The sequence below is a fragment of the Miniopterus schreibersii genome, assembly GCF_964146895.1.
Source record: "Miniopterus schreibersii genome assembly, chromosome: 5".
Taxonomy (NCBI): domain Eukaryota; kingdom Metazoa; phylum Chordata; class Mammalia; order Chiroptera; family Miniopteridae; genus Miniopterus; species Miniopterus schreibersii.
Genome location: NC_138106.1, coordinates 25,914,262 through 25,940,942, shown reverse-complemented (window position 1 = coordinate 25,940,942; position 26,681 = coordinate 25,914,262). Strand labels below are relative to the sequence as shown.

Below are 26,681 nucleotides of genomic sequence, written 5' to 3'. Positions count from 1 at the left end.
TCTTCAAGAGGACCAAATATGCAGAGGAAGCATGAAAACGGCTTATTAATTATTCAGAGGTTTTATTTACTTCTGGAAGCACCCATGTGTTAAAGGTCAAGTAGGCCAAACATCTAGATGATTCACTGAGAGGTTTTTGTTGTTTTTTTTTATTCTGAATATTTTGATGTCCTTTCCTTTGACGTCTTACTTTTACCAACCATTTTAAAGGGTGGATGTAGCACATCTTTAGATTTGGTGTCACCCTGTTCCTGCCTCTCCCTCCATCCTTTGATGAGTTTCCTCCTATCTCCATGCTTTTATACCCTTCACCTATATCAAAGGCAAGACGACCCATAGACCCCCATCCACCTGAAACAATGCCAGTTCTCATTTCTGATTCGTTCATAAGTATTGTGTACTTATGGAATAGCTCTCTAGATACAAGTTTTCCTTTAATACTTCTTCATGAAGCTGTACTGGTTGTAATCAGACAGATTACTAAGGCACAATTCATGTAAGTTGACTTTTTTGCACTTGAACAAGACCTGCCTTTCCACTCATGATGATTAGAATGATCTGGGTGTGTGCTTTGGGGTAACATTTTATGTGTGTGTGTGTATTCTGCATCATAGGAAGGAACATGATTTCATTCAAACTCCTGGCCTGCCCTAACATGGTCTACAAGTGGAATAAAGTTCTCAGAAACCCAAGACATTATTAATCTTGTCATTTACACAAGGTGATAAGTCCTTTCATTTTTAAACGGGCCCTTGACAGCTGGTATTTAGTAAGTAGAATAAGAGAAGTCTGCTTTTCACTCAGAATAAAAAGAAATGTGTCGATAAGAGATTATCTAATGCCTGATGTCTATTTTGAAGAAATAAGATATAGAAGAGCGAGTGCCCCTCAGAGAATACCATGTTGGAATTCACTTAGGAGATTCTGCCAGCTCTCCTGTGGTTAATGAACAGCAGCAAGATTCTAGCGTTTTCAGTTGGAACAGGCATTGTTCTCGTTTGTGCTTTACCTTATAAAGTTTTAACTGCTTCCAGGACGATCATGGCTGAATTGGCACACCCGCTTTCTCTCTCCTTTGGTCCACGTCAGTGGTTTATCAGAGCACTGTGACACTAGAGTTATATTATATTATTATTGCAAGCTTATTATGGGCTCAATTATCAAGCTATTTTCTTTGGCTTTTTACTGAGAAAAAATATGTCTTCTTGCATCATTCAATTAATGCAATTTATGCAAAAAAGAAAAAAAAACTGGAATGGCAGCTATGTAAAAAGCCAAATGTAATTTGTGAACCTCTTTCCACTTTAAAAAAAATGTTTGCGTAGACTGTCAGGTAATTTGTTAATGTGCTCTTCCTTTACAAGGATTTCTGTCCACATTTTCAATGACCTCCTTTGATGTTAAAATTATTATTGGCTTTGGGCATTTTTTTTGCTTTGCTTTTAAGTCAAGTTGCACTTTTATACCAAAGTTATGCTCTGCTGTTTTAAGATGAATGCCAGCTGGCAATACCCAGAGAGACTGGCTTTGTGAACGATGCCCAAGCTGACTTTGGGGGGATGTTGTCTGGTTGATAGGTTACTTCCTTTGCCCAAAGATGAAGCTGTCTCAGACGTGGTTTACCATTTGATATTTACATGATAAAACAAACAGCACTGCCTCCCCCTAACCCCCTCCCTGCCCCCCCCCCCCCAATTTTCCTCATGTAATAATGCCTAGGACGCAATGCTGCCATAATAATACACAGACTAAGGATTTTACTAAAATTCTCAGACCACATAAATGGAGAAAGTACCATAAGCTAAAGTATTCTGTGCACATTTTAACTGATTAGTGTTTGCATGGTATACAGCACCTTTCGTTCAGGAGGATCTTGAAGCATCACGCCCATTCTAGACTTCAGCTGTTTCCAGACTGGAGCCAAAAAGATAGTCCTCAGAATGCATTACAAGCCATCAAGGAAGAAAAGGAAAATATATTGGTCAAGGGCACAAGGAAAACCTCCAGCCTAGTAAAACACCCAAAGAGGATCTTTAGCTTCCTCAGCATGTAATGATGGAACTCTTCCCAAATATTCTGAAACCAACTGGAACAGTCAGTCTTCATAGACTCAGATGAAATGGCACATTAAAGACAGGTGGCTAAGAATATTTCTTGCAGGATCCGTAGAGAAATCTATAGAGATTATTTAAAGGGACAACTTTCAAGGCTTCCAGGCTGGGTACACTGGAGGCTGCAGGTATAATAAAGGACCTTTATCACTTGCCCTATTAATGCAAACTAAGACCAACAGTCAGTTCTCTCTGTTTTGTTTCATCCAATAAGTTATGCTTGGCTTTCTCTTTGTGTTACTAACAATGTGGGGTGGGGGAACTTCTCTTTGAGTGTTTTTGTCCTGAAAACAACGAGTGGATACATATTTTTCATTTTGGAAGCAGATGTAGCAGATAATACTTGATACTTCTCGGTTTAGACTGTCACCCTAAAGAACTATATAGGATACCATCTCTTTGGAGAAACTAAGGAAGTAAGGATGCTTTGCTTTGGCAAAGCTTGGACATGATAAAGCTTCCATTCTGTTGGGCAAATATCTTTACATTCTGTCATCAATCTGGCTGTCTGCTGAAGACGCTTCTTGTTATCTCTTACTAATTAGGCTCAGAATGTATAATAGGGTCTTTCTTCCAGATGCTAAAATGTTGACATCACTTCTGCCCTTCCGATTGGGGTTTCCCACATTGCTAAGAGTGGATCAGGGGTCCAGACTGTGTTTCCTAGAGCCAGCACATGTGCACACATTGTCTCCCTAGACTTGGTGTTACCTTTCTGCAGCACCGAGACTGACAGATGTGTTCATATCAAATGTTGACTTTGTTCATATATGCAAACTGTCCCCTACCTCCCCTCCCACCTGACCTCCAAATGTTAAAGTTGCATTCAGTGTTTCCTAGCCTTTTGACTGGTGATTTGAATGAAGCTATAGAAAATAAAGCATTCAAGCTGAATGTTGGGAGCGGAAAGGGGAAGAAATCAACTGTCATCTTCAAAGCGGCCAGACAACAGTAGTCTGAAAAAGTTGTCTCTCAGTACAAATTTTGCAGGGAGTACATTTCTCTATTATTTCAATTATTACAACTTCCTCAATAGGTTGAAGGTCATTCATAATTCACACTTCTGTCATTTTTAGGCATGCCAAATGCAGTCTATTAAGCATAAATAAAACTTCCAGTGCTTGACCAGGAAAAATAAACAGGGATTCATAACAATGAGGCCTTGTTCATCTTTTAAAAACTAAATGATGTGTTTTCTTTCTTTCTTGTTTTCCTTCTTGGGCACTGAAGTTTTCTCCTGTCTCAGTAGTACAAACATAATACTTTAAATCGATCCAAGCATAGCAAACTAGACAGCAAGGCTGGTCTGACAGATTCTAGATTTTTCTATTTTATAGAATAAACAAGAACCCACATGATTACCATTTATACATACAAATGGTAACATCGTCAATCTGATGGAGGATTAGATTGAACACGGGCCCTGAGAGTATAAAGTAGAATCTGAAAGACTTTTATAGCCGATTAACTTTCTTATCAGAATGCTTGTAAGTGTCCGTACTCTCCTTAGAGGCTATGCTCTTGCACTTAAATAGCAAAAGAAAATGGATATTCAATAAAATGTTTAATTCCAATTTCAACTATATATAATATATAATTATATATAATGTCTCATTATATATAATTACATATAACTTATATGATATATAATCAGAATCAATGATATGCCATTAAACACTCAATTATATTAATATATAAAATATGAGATTGCTAATATTTTATGCGAATTTTTAAATTCCCTCAAAACATGTACTTTGCCACATTTCTATGTCACATGTGAAATATCCAAGCCCATATATACTTATATATAACATTATATGAAAATATACCTTTTGGAAGTCTAAACGTTGCTAAATCAAATCCACATCACCACTGCTTTTTATCCCTAGCTTAGCTTTATGAATATTAACTGAATTGATATTCTTTTAGAATTTGGAACTGGTTTCAAGTTCTGATTAAAATAAATTAAATATAATAATTATATTCAGAGTAACTCCTATATACATGAGCAATTTTATATTTATGCCTTGAACTGTGAATTTTACCAGTGGTAAAAGTGAACAATTTAGGGGATTTCCAGTTTTATTTTCAAATATCTGAATGCCTTAGAAATAAAAGAATACTAAGAAATTTTACTAGTATGCTATTTTAGCAAAATTTAGAATACAAAAGGATCTATTGAAACATTTACTATAAATATTTATTCTTATAAATACAAGTGTCCAGAGGTGCAGATACAATATCCATACGTTAAAATAGAAATATAACTTTCTGGAAAAATAAAAAGAGTCTAACAAGATACTGGGAAAATTCATTTTTTTCTGTGCTAAAATGAAATGATCACCTCAACTTTCAAAAGTTTCAAATGCATGGAGAAATGAGCCCTGTTTATAACCTGTTGTGTTTCTGGAACTTGGTATTAGCTACCAAGAAGAAAACTCAAGAGGAGTCAAAATACGTTATCGTGTTTAAAAATATTTAAAATATTTTATCATGCCTTTTAAAAAGTGGAATTCCTGTATAATCCTATTATCTTACTATAAGGCCCCACTCCTCTTATCTTTCACCTTATATTGGGAGGGATTGAGATATTTATTTTAATAGGGCATTATGAGAGTGACACAGCAAAATAATACATCAACAACTTGTTTGTAACAATTCAGACTTGCTCTAAGTGTTTGAGACTTTTGAGCCTCTCTTTATATACTTGAGCTGAATTCATCACAAAATCCCAAATCCAGGACAGTTTTATTTTGGATCCAGATAACTTTTTCCATAAAACCCCCTGATGGGCGAGGAGACCTGTTAACTCTTTTATGGAATTTAACAGAGTAATTGATTTTCTTCCAATTTTCTCCAACATAAAAACCAAAGAGTTTATATTAGTAGTGTCTCTGTTTCTGGGTTGTAACTCAGATGACACATAATTCATAGGACTGCAATATAGCTGAGATTTTGAGACTGCAATGATTTTAAAGATATGATTTTATTTTTATAAGCATGGTCAAGCACACTTAATATACAAACCTGCAGGAAAAGCTACATAAATCACTTCTGTTCTTTATTATATTTTTATTTGCCGAAACACCTATTTTATAACATAAAAGCATAGATGTGATATCTTATTTTCTGGATGGCTTGATTTCTCCAAGATTACATTCCATCATTCCCTCACATAATTGTTTTGAGGCAGCAAATTATCATTTTGTTTTCTTTAAACTACACCCCTCCTCAAATGCCTGCTGGTGTATTATTATTGCTAGAACATAAACTATATGTAGACTTCGCTGATTCAAGTATTCAGATGATATGTTTGGGCCATTGAAATTATAGGAGGAAAAACATAATTTTACTTAAGTCTCTCTAAGATCCTAAGAGATGAGATATAATGAAGATTTCAAGTGGTAGCAACACCTTGAAAAAACCCAAAACACTAGATCTGTAAGGGTGTGGTCGATGGGACTTCGAGGCACATTCTTACTGCTATATGAGGAAGCATGCCCAGAATCTGCCCTCATTACGTCTGGAGCTTGCCAGTTCTTTTCAAACCTCAGTTTCATGAGCACCATAAAAATTCACTTAAAATTGAAAAGAACACCCTGAAGTTAAAACCCACTCTGCTTTGCCTTGCCTTTCATGGCCTGGAATGTCACCTTTTACCTCCAGTAAATAAAGCCAACATCAACACTCTTCCGTGTCTTTTATTTTTTTATGTACTCAATATTCTTCACATGACAATCTGGACACTTAAAGGGAAATTACAATAGTGATCTATGTCCCCGCAAAGAGAATTGTCTTTATAATATATAGTTATAATGTATCCATCATTTTCTTTTGTTTCTTGGACTGTTCACATTGGATGGAGTAAATCTAAAATGGAATTAAAAGAGACATGATTAATAGTGGACTACAAAGAAATAATGATATCATAATAGTTTCTTAAAATGACCTGGCGAGTGTGTCGAAGCAGCATTCCCCAGCAGAGACAACTGCTCTGCTTTACGGTCTTGCAGGGTATTGTCTCTTTAACCTCACTATTTCCGAGAAGCCACTGAAAAGTTCTAATATGTCACAATTCAAATGTCAACATGTTGTTGGAAAGGAAGCTAATAAGTTAAACCTTTGAGAGATGCCAAAAAAAGAGGTGATTCAAACTGTTGAGAGAAGTCCATTGTTTTCTAAGGGGAAATAGAACTCCAGAATGAAACAGGGTACTTATAAGCATTTAACTGGAAGGTTTGAAGAAAAAAAGTAAATGCACACTATTTTTTTTAATCTGGTAACTTTTTGAGCAGAACTGTTCTCAGTGTACTTCCAAAGAAAGGAAATTAGGAAGGTTAATTAAGTTTAATAAGATATAAACTGTAAATTCCCTGGTTTTTGTAGAAAGAGCACAGGTAATTCTCCTAAAATAGTCTGGATTCTATCTATGGATAGATATAAAGTATCTTAGGTTATATTATAACATATTATATAACATTTTGTGTTTGACATTATTGTCTATAAATCACCTTCACATGGTTAAATTACTTTTGAATGAAAAAAAGATTTTATTTCAACAGGAAAGAAACTAAGTAGAAAATACTCCTCATTGAGTTATTTTTTTGAATTTAAGACAATTTTGTGCTCTGGTCTTTTTATAGAAAAAATAAACAATTGGACTTTAGAGCCACCTACTGGAATAAAGAGGCACGTACTTATGTTTAATGTCCTCTGCTTCTCAAAAGATAAACAAATACAACTACAGTGATGCACATTTCTGTTGATCTTATAAGATGTTAATTTACTCTTCTCAGTTTGAAATATCAAATGATCCCGCAAGAAACCATAGTTAGAGCAATGTCTTCTAAAAATAATCCTTCCCATTTCTTAGTAGAGTGCACCAATTTGTGTTGTGATTTTTATCCCCCATTGGATTGAGAATGAGCAGAATTCACCCCTTATTTTGTTATCATTGTTGCTTTTGGGGTGTGTGTGTGTGTGTGTGTGTGTGTGTGTGTGTGTGAATGTTATTGGTTTTATTTTTACCAGTTAATTGTATAGCTTCATTCTTTCTTCTATGACCTCTACCAGGGTACAAAACTGTTGTTTAATAAATAATCTTAGAATAAAATTAAAAGCTGAAAATTTTGATGGTAAAATGAATAAGCACCTTAAATATTTTCATGATTAAATATTTTTCCACTGAGATCTAACTGATATGTAACCTTATATTAGATTCAGCTGTGCAACATAATGATTCCATGTTTGTATATATTGCAAATTAAATGCTTTTATAAATGAAAAAAACCCCTGAAGTCTGGACAAGTAAATTGTTCAGTGACTTGCCTAAGGTCACAGAGCTGGTTAGGGGAAAGGTGGGCAGCTCTTAGAAATTATAGATCGGGGTTCTTTTCACACTCGCCCCACTGCATTTTAGTCAGTCATTAACGGATTTATTAAATCCTTCCTCTCTTCAGCATTTTGCTAGAAAGTAAGGACATAAGCCCCAGTAAGCGAATCAATTGAAGGCCTAGTGCCTGCTTTCAAAGAGTGGGATCAGGAGCAAGGGCAGGAGGGCAGGTCCTGATTGGTGAGAGGGGATTAGGTTTCGAAAAACAAAATACTCTCCTTTGACTATGTTCTCTGCAGATCTTGCTGTCGTAATTCTTTATGTCATGTCCTTCCAAACTGTTACCTTAAAGGTACCTTGCTGAGAAGATGCTACTTTTGAGAGAGAACATGCTCAAGGGAGGTGATTGTGTCCCTTGCCACCCTTAGCTGGACCACGGCTGGGTCATGCGGGACGCTTTTAACTCTGAGTGTGTGTGTGGTTCACTAGAGTGAGGAATTCAGAGACGGGAAAGTTCTTTGTTAAACATTATACAGGGTCTATGTGACATCAAGCCTTGCATTAAGAAAATTTGATTTGTGAAGTAGGATTTGGAAAAGATTAGTGGATCGGCATGGGAGCCACAGCTTTCCATTTATCATCCGAGGCCTAATTTTCAGTCTATAACATGGGAAGTCACACGTCTTTTGAAAAAAATAAAACAAATAAAAGGCATATTTTTGTTAAGATATGAGAAAGTGTATGTCTTGCCTTTTCTTAGTATTCACTTCTCCTTCTTCCCCCGGCCCCCTTTCTGGTCCTGTGAAGATATTTTACAGAGTAGTCGCGGACATTGCACCGGGAGAGGAGCTCCTGCTGTTCATGAAGAGTGAAGACTATCCCCATGAAACTATGGCGCCCGACATCCACGGTGAGTGGAGCGCACCCGCGCGCGTGGCCCTCGCTGGGACACCGACGGAGCTTCCAGAAGGGCCCATCGTGCTCGGTGTTTGTTAGATTCCTGGTTTTCTCGGTGGCACTTTTAACATATCCCTTCCCTCGGAGTGGCTGTTTTCTTGGGTTGACATCTGGCTAGTATTACTGTGAAGCTAAAGTAAGCAGAGGTCTTTCCTGAAATGGAGGCCAAGGGGAATTTTGAATATTTAGACATCACACAGTTCAACCTTTTGTCAATGCCTCAGACTCTGGTGAGAGTCCTGTCACTGTGCAGAAGTCATCCCAGAGAGCTTGGTTCTGAGCTTTGTACATCTAGTGCGTGTTTCTGCCATCCGAGGCTCTAGCACTGCTTCTCCTTGGGCCAAATACTAGCCAGCATGGTCGAAGGGGACAGGGTTGGGAGGCTGGGGACTGGGAGAAAAGTACAGACGAGCAAATTTTAGAGCAAGAGGAATTTTTATTTGCCAGAGACCTATTCTCAACCAAAGGAAGGGGGTATAAAAAAGAATAGTGACCAGCGATGCATGTTTAGAGAAGATTAGGAAAAAATTCTTGTATTGATTTGCATCACTGGGATGATAATTTAATTATTTGTTCTCTCTTTGCTATTTCCCTCTCCGAGTATAATGTGATTTGGTTCAGCCTCACCTGGTGGTGTCTTTAGAGTGTCTTTTGCTGTTGGAAGGGCCCCTGGGAAGGGGGTTAGGCCGTCCCAGTGTCGCTGAGAGGTGGAGATTGCGCCACCTCCCATCCCTCTGGCATTCCTAACGGGAGAGCCTCGGCCTCCGCTTCTGTGGCTCCTTGGAAGGAAGCCCCCACTCTGCTGGCTCTTTACTTCAACCTCTTTCCTTTGGCTACGCTGCATTCCACCTCTTTGTGAATTATACCAGCTATATTTTGGGGAGCCTTTCGGAAATTGTTTTCTTCTTAGAAACTCTGGCAAGCAAACGGATTTAAGAAACCCTGTGTTGTCGGGGAGCCTCGTAGAGTCTGAACGTGAATGGGAGGTCTGCCCCAAAAGGGCCCCGTGGCAGCCGGGAGCGCTAAAATGATAAAAAATGTAATCTGGGCTTTGCCTGGTACAAGACATCTTTCATTAATGAATGTTAGATCTAAAAAAGGTTTTTAAACAATTATTTTTGGAAATTTAGATGATTAGTTTACTATTCTAAAAAGCCTAAACAGAAGTGACTGTTCTTCATTCGGGGCTGCCATTCACACATTACCTTCCTTCACAATACCTTTGAACCTTTTGTTTTCACTGTGTCATATTCCTATCCATCCATATGCCATATACATTGTATATAATGTTTATGATGTTTAAATGGTGATTTGTACTTTATACTTCTAAGATGTAATGTTTCTTAAGAAAGAGAAAATGAAACACATGCATTTTGCATATACTATATGCTAGCTATTATATGTTTCCCATTATCTCATTTAATCTTTACACATAGATCAAACCTGTAAGAAATGAATTATTTCCATTATACAGATAGGAAGACTGAGGCTACATTGGTGAAGACCACATGGCTAGAAACTGGTAAAGTCAGCATTCAAACCAAGGCCTTGCTGTCTTTAAAACCTAGGTCTTTTCCATTTATTACGTGGCCTGAAGGTTCTGCTGTGTTCAGAGTCCTGGCTCAGATCTTAAATATGTGAATAGTGTAACAGATGATAAGAAATGTTTCTGTTACCTAGTTAATGTCACTGAGAAACTTGTCTTTAGAGCTGAGGTGATTTATTTTAGAATATCTCCCTCTTCCTTAATTATCTACACCCCAAGTTGACAAACCCTAGTGAATCTACATACTAATTTCTTTACCTTTCTGGCCACCCGTTACTAGTATTATATGTAGATTACAGCAACAGGAGTCCCGTTTGACCATTCTGCTGAGTTTCTCAGTTTCGGACTGGTTTTCTAGCTTTCAGTGGCTTTCTCTTCCTTTCCCAGCAGGGACCTAAAAAGCCCCTGGTGACCTGCTACTCCCTCTAACTCCATTTCCCACTCCTCCCTGACGTGCACCCTTTAAACCTGTCATGCTTCCCTATAGCTTGGCCTTTCAGGAGGCTGCCACACTCTTCTTGCCTTCATCATTGGTCCATGTTATTTCTGCCGGATGCAGTGTCCACCCTCATCCCAATTCACCTGTCTGATTCTTGCTTATTACGTTTTCTGAACTTCTGTCTTTCAGTTTAGATGGATTAGACATATTCCTCGGAGCTCCCTTAGGCCCTATGCATGCACCTGTCATAAAATATATCACACTCCGTCCACATGTATATCCCCTTGAGTTTCTTATGTATTAATTCACTAACAAAATGCCTAGCATTCGGTTGGTGACTAAATTATTCCCTCAAAAACATTCAGTCAGTGAACAACGGGCTATAGGTTCTGACTGTAGGCCTATAAAACAGGGATTATGCGTCCTGCTGTTGCCCTGGGTGTCTTTCAGTATTGTGAGCTATTTTCAAGACTTCTGGGATTGTATCTGTGTGATCTGTGCCTAGTGGTATGGCCTCATGAGTGGACCAAAAGCTATTCACATAGGAAGAATAGAAATAATACTGTCACCCCCTGACACTTTATTACCTTGTTATCGCTAGCCCCCATTACTACTCTTTATTTATCTCACTGGTTTAAAGTGCAAATTCATGCTATGTTTGCCATTTAACAAAGCCATGCCAATTAGCACTGACCCTGGGGTAACATAAATGAGCCCAATAGAGTGCTAAAAACATCCTGTGTCCCATTATAAGTAATGATGAATGTAATGAAGCATTTCAAGTTTGCTGATATTAACCAGGCTTAAGCATGGCTCAGATGGGGACTGTGTCCCAGGCATCCTCTGCGTATCACCGCACAGCGAGAAGGGTATGGAACAGGGATGGGTTCAAATCCTCGCACAACCATTTAGCTGTGCAATCCCTGACTAGTTACTGAACTTCCCTGAGTTTCCATACCCTTATCTGAAAATTGGAATGAAAATCTGACACACGATTCCTTGTAATCAGGTTTTGAGGAATACCAGTAATCCATGTACGAGATTGAGGAAATAGATGATGCTCAGTAAGTGGTCATTGCTACTTTTAATATCCTATGGATATGAAATCCTGGAAGGGTTCTATCTGACGCGGTAGCTACAATAATCGCTTATGTTATTGTTCTAAGCTCTGTCTTGACTTTCTTACTGTTTCTACTCTCCATGAAAGTGAAGTGGTAGGCATGAAAACCAAGTCATTTTTATTGTCTTCCATAATTTGATAATACGTGCTGGGTCGTGGTGCACTTCCCGATCTCCCGATCTCAGTCACTCCGGGGTTATTTTCACAGAAGAACGGCAGTATCGCTGCGAGGACTGCGACCAGCTCTTTGAGTCTAAGGCGGAACTAGCAGATCACCAGAAGTTCCCGTGCAGCACTCCCCATTCAGCGTTTTCAATGGTGGAAGAAGACTTTCAACAAAAACTTGAAAGTGAAAATGATCTGCGAGAGATACATGCAATCCAGGAGTGTAAGGAATGTGACCAAGTTTTTCCTGATTTGCAAAGGTTAGAAATGGCATGTTGCACTACAAAACATGTTTATTTATTCTGCGATAAAATGTTCTTATGCTGAATTTTCAGAATTTGTGCAGATGGGAAATTTGGAAGTGCAATGAGCTGGATGAGTGTGTTAGTAACATGTTCAGAAGTCACTTTTCTCAGGAAATTCTCATCTGTCAAATATTTACAATGAGGTTGGAATTAGTTATTTGGACGCCAGATAGAAAATGTTTATTTTTATTTAAGCAGTGTTATCATCGCCAACTGAAAGTTTAACATTGCTGTAAAATACAACTTAGAGGAAGAGTGAAGACTGCTGGAAAAACGATGATGCTAGTTAAAGTAATCACATGCTAATCAGTAAAGCTACCTCTAGAAACACTTGGATGATGAAAAAGACCTCTTCTGCTACTCATTTAATGAAAGATAGATGGTCTTTTGATAGATCAGTGTAACCTATGGATTTAATTTCAACTATTTAGACTGCACATATATAAAGAATTAAGAAAAGCATGCTCAGTGAAGAAAATGTTGAATTCCCTGAAAGGAAACAAATGAACATGATCTAAATGAAATAATTTTTTAATTCTTATTTTTACCAAGATGAAAATCATATTTTAATCATATATAAACTTTTTATAGCTTTTTGAATGTAATTCAAGGACATTTTTTATTTTTATTAAGGAAAACAGCAACCCTGGAGCCCACCCTCTAAAAAACTACTGATAATTATGCTACAAAACGGTTTCTCAGATCAGAGATGTATATAACTAGCTAATATAATTTTTGTTTGTTTGTTTCTACCTAATGGTTTTTGCCTTGGTCCACAGTTTTGATAATTGTATTCATTCTTTGGCTTTTAAATGCGGAAATGATCCTTGGAACCTATAATCAGAATTTCAAGTGAACATAACACCATTGTATTTAAATGAGTATGGTAGTATATTAACTGGATTTATTCAAGAGTGTGAATTGCTCAGTTTGCCTTGGACACTCCACCTATTTCACTTTGCAACTTTGTTTCCTTTCTTTCCCTAATGCCTCCCCTTCCTCCCTCTCCTTTTCACCTCTGTTGATTGAGTTGCACCTTCCTCTCTGGTGAGGCCTCTTACAGGAAACTATTTCATCCAGCAGTCATTCATTTTAATGCGTAAATAGCTAAAAAGGCATCAAGCATAACTCAGTCCTTGAGGAAACTGAATCAAAAGAATGCATCTCTAGCTTTGAAAATTCAGGCCTAATTTAGCTTTAAGAGAGAAAACATTTGGGGGAATAAGAAGGCTTTCCCACTACCCTTTAAACTCACATTTACTGCTTGACATAAATTCACATAGAGACTAACTCTGTTACATAGCAATTTCGGTAAAACATGGATTGGTAGTAAATAAAAATGTTGCCGCATGTCTTTTAAATATAATTGTGTCCAGATTAAAAAACAGAATAAAAATAATAAATTCCAGGGAGTAAAACAAGTATTTATACTGCAAAGCAATATCTCTGATGCCAGAGATTAAGTATATGTCCTTCAATTTTATTATCAAAAATAAAGGACAGCATTATAAAACAAAAATTGACAGACTAAACACTAAAATGTGATTCTTACTTCCTACTACAAGTGCATAGCAATACTTGTTAGGGGGAGAAAGCTTCTAACTCTGACTAGCTGGCGGCTGTGAGTGGGAAGCAGTTAGGAAAGGAATTATTTGGCCTTGGATGAGCCCCCAGAACGCTCTCTCGGCGTCTCAGTGGGGTGGATAGAGCATATCTCTAGGAAACCTGACGTCAAGCACCCAAATGGTTATGCCACTTAGCCATGTGTAGAACCTACGTTCTCGAGATATTTTCCACTTTATCAAATCCTATATTGTTCTTTGAACGAAAGACAAATCCTTTCTTGACATGATACCTTGTTCTGTTCTGTATCTTTTATGTAAAATGTTGAGAAAGGAATACTCCCTCCCCAATCATAAAAAGAGCAAAAAACAAAGGTAGATATGCAAAGGATGGAAAAAAACCTGGAAAACTTATAAATTGGGATAAAAACTTTATAAATTGGGGTAGAATTCTATGAAAACTGAAGACTCAGTAATGACTGACTGGATTGCTTCTAAGTTTGTGAAAGCAGCGAGCATTTGCTTTTGTGAGAAGCATTAGCCTTTTAATTCTTTCTGTCATTTATGACTCGATAGCTGGGAATTCCTTGAAACAGTATGGATTTTATGCTAAATGAGAAGAAGCAAAGAAAGGAAAATAATCCTTGCTTTGCTATCTTTTTCCCCCCTACGTGCCACTTAGTCTACTCTAAAAGCTGTATCATACCCTAGGAGTCAGGGACAAGAGTAAGACTCTGTAGGCCAATCTTTTACCACTAGATTTTAGAGCTGATGATTTGACATACATATTAGAATATAATATATATCATAAAATGGCATGCCTTCATGGGTTGTGAAAGACAACAGTGAGAATAGCCATCTGTACAATGATTTTGGAAGATGTCCCTGACTAGGTTCAATGTTACCTGCAGTTGTTGTTATCTCTCTCTTAACTCTCTCATTAACATTTCAACTTGTGTAACTAACAGAGGATTACATAGTGTAGATAAAGATAGGGCCTTTCTTGTGACTCCACACACCTGCATTCCCCTGGTACCTTTTGTTCTCAGAGATATCACCACTTGTGCTCAAATAGAATAGTGTTACCAACTTGACTGACTCATGGGGCAGGAAAAATAAGTTCATGTGCCAGTATGAATAGAATTGTAGGGAGGGAGCCAAGAAAGAGAAAAAATAGGGGAAAGGTGTTGTTAATTTATCAAAATATGAGGAAGGGCATTTCGTTTTTCATACACTCCCACACACTCAGCCTATACATTATCCACTGGATAATATATTCTAGGTGCACAGAGGTCTTACCTGATACTCAAATTGACAGTGGTCATCTTATAGAAACATAAAACTTGGAAGAGAAAGTGTGATTGCATGCTTGGCAGGTTTTCTGTTGTTGCTGTTGTTGAATTTTTTTTAAAGGATTTTTTTCTTATGAAAGTTTCAGATACACACAAAACTAGAGAGGACTGCATAATAAACCCCATATACTCAGCTTCAATATCACACAAGGCCAATCTTGTCTCAGCTTCACTCTTTTAGGATTGTTTGAAACAAATCATGGCTATTATATCATTTTATTCATCAGTAGTTCATCGTATATCGTAAGGACTCTTTAAAATGTAAGTTCAACACACACTTGAAAAATAATAATTTCTTAACATTATAAAATATTTGGTCAGTGTTCAGATTTCCCCAATATCTCATGAGTTTTAATGTTTGCTTGAATCATGATCAAAATAAGGCCCATCACTGCAACAGGTTGACATGCCACTTATATCCTTCAATTTACAGGTTCCCCATTTAAAGTCAGTAAGTCTTTCTGTCTGTCTGTCTCTCCCTTCTGCTCTGTCATTCTCATTTATTCTCTCTCTCTCTTTCTCTCATTACAGTTTATTTATAGAAGAAACTGAGTAGTTTTTCCTGTAGCATTTCCTCCAGTGTGAATCTGCTGATTATGTCCTTTTGGAGTTGTTTAACATCTTTCTCCAGCCCCCAGTTTCCTGTAAACTGAGTTATATCCCAAGCCTTGATCACATTTAGGTTCAAAGTTTTGGGAAGAATACCTCATTCGTGGTATTATTTATTTCTATGAGGGGGCACATAATGAATTGCCTAGATTCAGTAATTCTTTAGGGGCTGCAAAATGAATGTTTTACTTCTATCATTCTTTCTTTCTTTGTTATCTAGATTAATTATATACAGAGAATCTTCCCCTCATTCTTTATTTCTTCATCCTGTGTACAGTTAATATAGGAGGGACAGGGCCTATGGATGAGTTTTTCCTTTTATTTACCAGTTTTCAGAATAATTACTGGCTTTCCAGAATCTTCCAAGGGTAACCAGTGAGGTTCTGTTCCTGTGTTTTTTAATATTGTTATTGTTAAGAGATGAGGTTATTTTTATTGATGCTTAAATTTCTTTGTATTTGTTCACTGGGCGTCTCTTCAAGTTGGCACCCTAATTCTTTTGACACGATCTGTAACTTTATTGCTTTTTGTCATAACAACATGTTCAAGGCCCATCTTGTATATTTTGTTCTTCAAATTTGAAACAGGCTTTCTCCACGGAGCTCTGGTTATTTTATGTGGGGGTAGTTGCCTACTGTGTTATGTGTTTGCATATTTAATTAGCAAAAATATTGATATTGCAAACGCCTTCTGAATATCACACTAATCCATTATCTATCATGTTCATTTTTATTACATTCATGAAGACTTCATGTACAATTTTTAGAGAAGAAGAAAACATTTGAGAAGGAAAAGTATTCTAAGCTTTAAAACAGAAACTATGCTCACGAGAAACTTCATATGTTTTTCTTTTGAGAGTCTTTAAGAGTTCATTCACTTAAAATATTATACACTTTTCTTTCCTCCATAATTAGTAGGTTATTTATACATATTTTTCCATATATAAAAATGTTTATACCTTTATATCTATATCTATTTCTGTCTCTCTACACAGACATAGTCATCCATCAGTGCATCTGCTTGTCCATTCATCTCTTCCAGGGTTATATTGAGAAGTTGCTTGTTGAATAGTTCGCTTATAGCTCACTTTCCCATATGGCGACATGGGTAAAAACAGAAGTACTTTTTTGAATCTCGAGGTTATGTACATCAGATAGAATACCTGCTTGCATGTTCTTAAGCATTTTCTTAACATTTCTGTTTGAGTGTTTGTGTTTAAGTGGGTGTTAGCAATATGTGTTACTGTCAGAAGTGTGTAGCGACTCCAGACTTGACAAATAGCTAGTTGTTTATCATGCCCCTAAATTGGCAGCTAATCCCTGCTAGCTGTAGCAGATTTATTTTCTAACAACAGGGGTACTTCTCTGCATTAGCGAGAGACACAGTCTAGGAAACATAAAATGTACTTCTGCCTGTCGCAAGCCTGTTTCTTTTTTTCCTTCCTCCCCACCTCGACAACTTTTCCTTCTTATTTCTGTAATTGCCAGTTGGACTGGTAATAAAATGACGTTCTGTGTATGAATGTGTTCTTTGTCACCACGTCTTACGAAATTAATTGTTCTCTTAACAGCCTGGAGAAACACATGTTGTCACATACTGAAGAGAGGGAATACAAGTGTGATCAGTGTCCTAAGGCATTTAACTGGAAGTCCAATTTAATTCGCCACCAGATGTCACATGACAGTGGAAAGCACTATGAATGTGAAAATTGTGCCAAGGTACAGTGAATTTGTAGACTACTTGGCCTCTCTGTCATCCTGCTCTCTCTTAATCTATCACTTGCTACGATATATAAAAACAAGCCTTGAGAGGGGAAACTATAAATATCTTGAGAAAAGTAGACTGAGTGTTGTATGCTAAAAGGCATTAGTGCAGTGTATAAAAACACTTAGTGGGTATCGTTTTATTTTTGTAAGGGAGGAAGTGAGGCTTAATGGTGAGTTCCAGAACTAGGTGTCAGACATCCACGGTAAATTCCTGGTTCCGCTACTGGCTTGCCAGCATGGGGTTGTTTTATAGCCTTACGGAGAATGAAAATTTTATCCAATGCACATTACTGATTTATTTTAATAGCAATTTGTGAGGAAGTCACATAAAGTTTCTGAATGCCTATTCAGAAAGAATGGGAGACTGCTACATTTGCAGATTTTTCCACCCAAATCCCCACCATAAATTCTAATTAAACTTAATTCTAATTAAAGGTAGAGTCCCTTAGTGGCCAGTTGCAGAACAACATAAGGGTGAGATGAATGCACTTCACCTTGACCATACAGGAACAATAATTCACATCATTTAATTTTCATGTTTCTCAATTAACCAAAAGATGTTTTGGTATCATGAACATTGATTTCAAATTGCAAAAACTTTTCATAGCATTTGAATATCTTTTCTCATGCCAGTGGAAATTGTGACATTTGAAATTATCGTTAGACATATGTTGCTCCCAGATGTATGGGGTGGCCCTTTTCTTTTCTTTCTTTTATTTTATTTTGTGTTAGTAGAGTATCCAAAGGAATGATTTTAGCTTAATGGTAATTTACTGAAACATGGAGTTAGAATTTAACCCCTAGGGGAACTCCTTGAATAGATTTGTGATTCTTTAGTAAAAATCCCCCCAATTTTGTACATAGCGTGTCTTTATTTAAAGCATGGAAATAGCATACCCATTTTAATAATGTCATGCGAGCATTTTATTATTCCACTCCAATCACTTCTACATGGGATCAAAAAAGGCCTGAATATGGTCTAATAATGTCACTATTTGGTTCAGCTGATACCAATGGACACTTGTGCCAAGGATACAGAGCTGAATGATTTACACCCGTACCCTAGAGGGGCGCACACTTTGGAAACATGACTTTCTGTTGGTCTTCGGGGTAAACAAATAAACAAAAACAAAACACATAAACAGAATTCCTTCTCGAGTCACTCCTGGGCTTCTTTGCTGTGTCCTCGAGTTAAGTTTCTCGATTAATCAGTACTCATTTCCTAGCAGGTTTTCACGGACCCTAGCAACCTCCAGCGGCACATCCGCTCGCAGCACGTCGGCGCCCGGGCGCACGCTTGCCCGGAGTGTGGCAAAACGTTCGCCACGTCGTCGGGCCTCAAACAGCACAAGCACATCCACAGCAGTGTGAAGCCCTTTATCTGTAAGTTTTTAACACTCCGGCCCTCCTTCCTGCATCTGTCTCTCGTCCGCAAGGTGCTGTGATGAGGAGAGCGGCCCCCGTGGCCTTTAGAGGGGTCTCCGCATTAGCCACTTGTGGCCCAATCCAGTAGGGCTGTCTTCTAATCCCAGAAAAAAGTCTTTTATAACCAGATCCATGGTATTTTGTCTATGATCCCTGGGGTGTTTTCTTTGAGATGAAATCAATCCCTGGTAGAGAAAAGAGAAGTCGTTAAATATTGCAAAGGAAGCCTCCCCGGGTTGTAGAATTTAATGGGGACAAGCAGATTTGTCTCACGCCGAAAGCGGTCATGGCTTTGCACAGCAGCAAACGGCATATTCCACTAACCAGGATGAAGTGATTAAAACCTGCTCTGGATCAGAAAGGAGCCGGAAGAACCCCACCTGGCCAGGGGGCTGACGACTGTGTGTGTATGTGTGCGAGGGTCTGTGTGGGGGGAGAGAGGGAAATAAAAGGCCCTTTAATCTGCCCGTTGCTGCCGATCACAGGCTGTGGATCGGTGGTTCTCAGTTACTTGGAAAGCAGAACATTTCCACTCTGATGCCGGACACGCTGCTTCTGTAACTCATGCACTAAAGCAGACTTACAGGCAGTGGGCTTGTGTGTTTTCAGGGGACATCCGATCTGAACACTTTAGTAACACACTTGAAATAAAGTAAAATAAAGTCCTCATTCAGTTCTTCTTCTGTCCACCACTCCTGTTCTCTGTGTTGTGCTGAAATATGTCATAGGGAAAAATCAGTGGTTCTTCATCCATCTGGGCAACGACTCTGGACTTCTTTTGATCCATTGCTCGGCTGGGCATGTAAACACAGTGACTCATTGAGCTGCGCTACAAACTTCAGGACTGATTTTGGATCCAGATAAGCTTAGAACTGGTTGAAGCATACTCAGTAGTTGGCAAAGCCTCTGACTTGGGAACGCTTGCTAATAGTGGTTTTGACAAATACTCGATGGTTTGTAGTAGGTATAGGAGACACTACTACAGGACCTAATGGAAAAAACCCTAATTTTCAGTGCCAACGTGGAGATGCCAGAGACTAGCCCTCCTCCATTTGGCCTTGACACAGCCCTCTTTTGTGCTTCCAAGCACCAACAGAGCTTTCCTTTCCTTTTCCAGCTTATACTAGAGTCCTGTTTGGCTCACATGTTCCCTGGGTGGAGTGAGGAGCACTAGCTGATAAACAAAAGGGTGCTCTAGCCTCCCTTGGGGAAACTCCGTTGAAAGTTGCAGGAAATAAAGTATACAATAGAAATTTTAGAGCTCTCATCCCAAAAAAAGCATTCTCGACTCTAGGTAGTAATGCCCTAAAAATGTCCTTGCAAGTACTACAGGCATAAATAATTCATTTATTTCTAATTTTTCAGAAATTATTTTTTAATAAATTTATTATTATGTTTTGGTGGGGGGAAAAGTGAAATAGACCACAACTAATTAGGATCACCCATTTAATGCTTTCTCTATAATTTAAAATAAAAGTCAGAGAATACAGATTGCTATCATCTGAGATTCCAGGATCTGGAATTTTAATTGTGTTGAAGTCAAGTATTTCACTTTAAAGTGCTATAGGGTGTCCCTCTCCAATTAGATTGCACAAATGATTTCCCATGAATGTATTTTTAGTAATTATTGGTAAATTTAAATAGCAGATGGCTTTCTTCAAATATAAAATCTGACAGAGAACCATGGGGTAATTATGAATAATAGCCATGTAATTTCAGAACAAAAGAGGAGTTGGTGTGGAGACTTTGGGGTGGAGGAGGTTCACCTAGAGTTGATATCTGTTTCTCACCAGAAGGCCACACACCACGCTTTACCCCCACTGGTGTGTTTATGGCAACTGTCTCTTATTACAGTGTACCGCCAAGCTTGAGCCCAAAGTCACCATCACTAAGGTAATTACTCACTGCCTTTACAGAAACCTCCAGCCTTCCCAAATAGAAACCACATGCTCTAATAGGCTGAATATATTCAAAATACCTCTTAATTTGTTTAATAAGTAGAAAAATGCAATGTTAACTGCTGGCTAATTCATTATTGCTGAGAAAATTACAGTAGAGTAGGGACTTCAACATCAATTGAGCCCATTTACCTGGAGACCTGGTGGTTTGTGGTGGGCCAAGCCTTCAAGTGAGAAAAGCGAAGCCTCTGCCTAAGGAAACATCCCAGTGCTATGTTCTTGAGGTCTCTCACAGACACCACTCATCCGTGTAACACGGTACAACCGGGAGAGTCAAATGCACCTTCTGCTGCTCCAATATAGAGAAACTCTTGATTTTTTAAAATCTATTGAGCTCTAAGAAAGAAGTGCACAGAGCAACATTGCTTTGCTAAAAAGTTTCAAACCCTTCAAAAACTTACACCTTGGTTGAATACCCATAAGACATTTTAATGCCCAGAGGGGAGGTGTCACTTTCTTAATGAGTGTACTTTTATAATTCCAACATTTTATTTACTATTTCTTGTTATTGCTCATAGCTGAATTAGTGTAACTAGTGAAAGTCTCATGTTTCTACCCTCTACATCATATGGTTTTAATTAGTGTATCAAAGAATTTAATTATATGTACTATTTAAATTCTTTTATATACACATATATATCCATATTGTATATGGTTAACTAGTATATACTTTTAAAGGAGACTTTGGTCAATATATTCCAGTAGAATGATTTGAAAAGAAATCACATCTTCTCTTCCCATTAAAATGATTGTTACAGCCTCTCTACAATGTTATGAATCATCCCACAGTTGGAAACTACTTTAATATTACTAAGCACGCTAATATATGAAGTAATGCATTTTAACCATTAGTAGTAAAAGAAATCGGTGTGGAATCACTTGGTTGCTTCCTATTTGGTGGTGTATGGGATAATCTAAGTTCTGGGTGAGTTTTGTATGACTGAAGGTCTGTAAAATCACCTTTGAATGAGTTTTATTTTTTTAATTATTATTGCTTTGACTCAGGAGCTCAGCCACTCTCTGCTTAAAGACAGTCATCACATGAAAGCAATAAATGCGTTTTGTCTTCCATTTAATTTCTTCTATAAATTTGTTTCAACAATCACCTAGGAGGCATATCATGTTTCTGTATCTATTAAATGTGCACAGGAGCATTAAATTAAGCTCCCACGTAAAGTGGGCTCATCTTTACTAAAGTAAAATAGAATGTGCGATGCTTAGGAAACAGATCCTATAATCCGGCCGGATTGTGAAGTAAGTGGAATTCTTACCTAGCAAAGGAGTTCTAGTTTAAGGAGTTTGGCCTTAAAATATCCTTAGATCTGTTTGCACATATGTGAGGAGGAAGATGTTCTACTTCTCTGGCAAATTCTCAGTGAAGAGGGTTGTTTCCCAGCCACACCCTCTGCTGTGTCCTTTCCGGCCTCGAGCATTCAGAGCGCTCCCCCGGCTTTACCGTAGTTGGCTATAGCGCACAGAAGTCAAGCCCTGAGATAACCGGCGAAGATATGACAACAAGTGGACATGTTTCCCAAGGACGGGGTTTCATAAATGCAGGAAGGTTAGCGCAGCCACTGGTGTGAGGGGAAGTCAGAGGACGTGATCATAGTTCATGGGAACCAGCAATGCAGGATGGGCTACATTCAATTTAGTTTCCTTTGCAGGCTTAAAATAGAGCCATTGTAAATTATGTCAGTCTTTCTGAAATCATGAAAATGATTGTTAAAAATGTCTCAGAATACACAATGTGCATTGTTGTGTGGCTTTGATGTGTGAATGATGAGAGCATATGATATAATTCAAATTAAATAATGGTAGAGCAGTCACAGGCTTTTTCCCCAAGGGGAGGGGGGAATAAAGGTGAAGTTTCTGGTTACAAGAAAGGCTGTTTTATTTTGTTCTCGTGCCTACAATATAGAATTCTTTAAATGGTCTAAACTGTTAAAGGGGTTCCTGTGATGTTTCATGTTTAATTAATCTAAGTACTTTAATTTTAAAGATTCTGTTAGTGTAGCAATTGGGTGGGAAATCAATGTATGCTGGGATTTGTTTTTTTCATAAATATTTAAAGGCAAAAATATGATGCAATGGGGATGATAAAATATTTTTATATAAATGAAATATTTGTGCTGCCTCAAGACATTTGTCAGGTTGGATGCCTTGCTTTGGAATCTAGTGAAATGGGGTTATCTGTGTTCGGAGCACCCAGATTGGTGCCTCCAACATCTTTTCCTGGCTTCCTAATTGAAATTTTGGGTAAACCAATTGTGATACTTGCTAAATTCAGAAGCAATTGCCATAAAGCCTGAGATTCTTTTTTGTTGTTTGCACACAGGTGAGGTCTGCCATAAATCCTATACTCAGTTTTCAAACCTTTGTCGTCATAAGCGCATGCATGCTGATTGCAGAACCCAAATCAAGTGCAAAGACTGTGGACAAATGTTCAGCACTACGTCTTCCTTAAATAAACACAGGAGGTTTTGTGAGGGCAAGAACCATTTTGCGGCAGGTGGATTTTTTGGCCAAGGCATTTCACTTCCTGGAACCCCAGCTATGGATAAAACGTCCATGGTTAATATGAGTCATGCCAACCCGGGCCTTGCTGACTATTTTGGCGCCAATAGGCATCCTGCTGGTCTTACCTTTCCAACAGCTCCTGGATTTTCTTTTAGCTTCCCTGGTCTGTTTCCTTCCGGCTTGTACCACAGGCCTCCTTTGATACCTGCTAGTTCTCCTGTTAAAGGACTATCAAGTACTGAACAGACAAACAAAAGTCAAAGTCCCCTCATGACACATCCTCAGATACTGCCAGCTACACAGGATATTTTGAAGGCACTATCTAAACACCCACCTGTAGGGGACAGTAAGCCAGTGGAGCTCCAGCCCCAGAGGTCCTCTGAAGAGAGGCCCCTTGAGAAAATCAGTGACCAGTCAGAGAGTAGTGACCTTGATGATGTCAGTACGCCAAGTGGCAGTGACCTGGAAACAACCTCGGGCTCTGATCTGGAAAGTGACATTGAAAGTGATAAAGAAAAATTTAAAGAAAATGGTAAAATGTTCAAAGACAAAGTAAGCCCTCTTCAGAATCTGGCTTCAATACATAATAAGAAAGAATACAGCAATCATTCCATTTTCTCACCATCTTTAGAGGAGCAGACTGCGGTGTCAGGAGCTGTGAATGATTCTATAAAGGCTATTGCTTCTATTGCTGAAAAATACTTTGGTTCAACAGGACTGGTGGGGCTGCAAGACAAAAAAGTTGGCGCTTTACCTTACCCTTCCATGTTTCCCCTCCCATTTTTTCCAGCATTCTCTCAGTCAATGTACCCATTTCCTGATAGAGACTTGAGATCGTTACCCTTGAAAATGGAACCCCAATCACCAAGTGAAGTAAAGAAACTGCAGAAGGGAAGCTCTGAGTCTCCCTTTGATCTCACCACTAAGCGAAAGGATGAGAAGCCCTTGACTCCAGGATCCTCCAAGCCTTCAGCCACGCCAGCCGCAAGTCAGGACCAGCCCCTGGATCTAAGCATGGGCACTAGGAGTAGAGCCAGTGGGACAAAGCTTTCCGAGCCTCGAAAAAACCATGTGTTTGGGGAAAAGAAAGGAAGCGGCGTTGAACCAAGATCTGCATCAGACGGCTCCTTGCAGCATGCTAGACCCACTCCTTTCTTTATGGACCCCATCTACAGGTAAGGGTAGATGGGGGACGGTTACACGTGGACGTAGGTGTGAAAGCTAGCACTTACGCTATAGAGTTACAGCTTTTAACAAACTGTCTTAATTATTTTATAATAATGATCTAGTGAATTCATTTTTATTCAGAAAGTCGAAGTTTGGACTTATTTTTGGATGACTCTGAATCTCAGGTTTTGGAATAAGCCCGCAGAGCTCTTTCCCTTGACAATAAATTTATTTTTAAACACTTTTTTTTTTTTTAAGTGGAAAATATGGGAAAGCCATATTTCAAGCAAGTTGTCAAGTGGCGGAAGAACGAGGCTCCTGAAGGATTAATGCAAATATGTGCGGGTACTTCCATGGGTCAGGTTATTTGGAATGAGACGGGACACAGAACAGCAAAAGTTTACTCTTTGTTACCCTACCAACAATCCTTGATAAGCACTGCTCCTATTCTGTTTCTAAATAAATCCGTTAGGAGTCCCAAGTAAGTGAAACATTAATCGCAAAAAAGTTTCCTATATGATGCGAGTGGTCGGCTTAAAAAAACCACACATCTCTGTTTAATGCCTTCATTATCCAGTTCCCTTTAATGCACCCAAAAATTCTTTGGGAAACACATATATGCTTAATAAAAAGCTCATTACTGTAACTCACTCGACCATTCAGAATGTTAGTTTTAAATATGAATTTTCTTTAGAAGGCATGAATAACAGCACTTATGCTTGTTATGAAATTTAAATGTTACCATGCATTTTCCCCTTTACTTTCTCATCCAAATCTTGAACATCAACAGCTAGTGAAAGATGTAGGTGCTCTTTTATTGGACTCACTTAAGCTGGAATTATTTGCCTATTTTTGCCGATTCTCCTTTATGAAGAGACGATCTATTCTTTCATTTAACAATATTTATTGAGTTCCTTTAGCTTCATAGGTACTAGAGCTGCAAACTTCTTTATTTAAAACTTTTTTTCTACCTATATTATCTACAACACATTAACCAAAAAACTGCTGGCGTGTCAAGGGCTACCTCTACTTGAACATGACAAGTAGAATACAAAAGGACAATCACCATATCTCAGGACCATCAGTACATCATGCTTGGGTGCTCTTTTCTAATTATTAGATCTTAATTCCTGTGGAAGTCCCATTACTTGAGAGGGAAAAAGAAGGGGCAACAGATCTGCCATGTTTTGTATGTAGATGGCGTGTTACACGTTGCCTGTAGAGTTGTATCTCCAACTCAGTATTGCATGTGAAGATAATGACTTTGTGCAGATCATTCCTCAGACTTTCTTTTTTAGACCCTCCTAATGGAAATGGACTTCCAATATCTTCACTAACCTGTTACCCTCTTTCCATCACCTCCTACCCTTCCCCTTGCTTACACTCATCTCAGCCTTCTCTCTGGTATTTGTCTCAGTTGAGACCTAAAGCCTCATTTTACCAAACTCATGAAAGGTCTAAACCCCAGCTTTAGTGTAAGACCTGGGTTGAAATCTCATCTTTCCCATGTCTTAAACATTGTTTTTATCCATAAAAGGGTTGGAAGAACAGTTATTTTAATAAGTGAAATAGTATATGCAAAACATAGCATATATAAAATTTTAAGCAGTCGTAGCTGTGTTTATCCATTTTGAGTCTATTTTAAAAGTGTACTTATTCAAGCTTTTAAAAGAAACTTACCCACAGTTGGTAAAAGAAATTCAACCCATGATGTCATTCTTATGTGCTCAATAGAAAATAGGATGGCAAGCACTTCTAGAGCAGAGGGATGTCTAGGTAAGTCGTGTATGTCTCTGTCTCCAAAAAGTTCCCCATCCTCTCGTCACCCCCCTTTCACCTGATCTGTTGAGCAGCAGTGGCATCAAAAAAAAAAATGCTTGTACCTCAAAGAGTGGCTAGCAAGGTGTACAGTATGCTTAGAAACTCCCCTGCTATTATTGGCAAATATGGAAGAAATATAGTGAATATTTGGGGGAGTACCTTCTTGGTAGAAAATGACTTTAATTTGCAAAATGAACCGTGCCCTCACAATTTCAGAATCACCAAGCATTCTATCTACGCATGAAGTGGAAAGGTACAGATATGTCACCAGTCGCCTCTGATTTCATGACTCTTCATTTTTTAGATTTCCTCATTATAATTACTGGTCATTCAATAGGATTTTTCCATTATAAATAGGACTTCTTTCTTTGAGCGCCTAGAAGTGCCATGAGTGTTCTTTAAGGACTGAACAGATGTCTTTATATTTTTATTAGCGTGCTTCCCAGCAACCTACCATTTGCTTTATTGTGAGCTGTTTTAAATGTCAGTGATTATGTAGTAATTGATATACGAGACTGATTCATATCCA

General features: G+C 38.2%; 1 protein-coding gene across 22 annotated transcripts in view; it reads left to right on the top strand.

The window, feature by feature from the left end:
• The window catches only part of MECOM (MDS1 and EVI1 complex locus), a 519,851-nt gene that overhangs the window by 466,488 nt on the left and 26,682 nt on the right, over window positions 1-26,681 (top strand). For 8 of the 22 annotated variants that reach the window (XM_081138856.1, XM_081138852.1, XM_081138854.1 and 5 more), the window contains 5 exons: window positions 8,251-8,353; window positions 11,714-11,930; window positions 17,069-17,216; window positions 18,494-18,647; window positions 22,983-24,339. In XM_081138856.1, the coding sequence (XP_080994982.1) occupies window positions 8,251-8,353; window positions 11,714-11,930; window positions 17,069-17,216; window positions 18,494-18,647; window positions 22,983-24,339 (1,979 nt within the window). Of the gene's footprint in view, window positions 1-8,250; window positions 8,354-11,713; window positions 11,931-17,068; window positions 17,217-18,490; window positions 18,648-22,982; window positions 24,340-26,681 lie in introns of all 22 variants that reach the window. The other 14 variants (XM_081138855.1, XM_081138851.1, XM_081138853.1 and 11 more) reach the window with 3 other exon arrangements.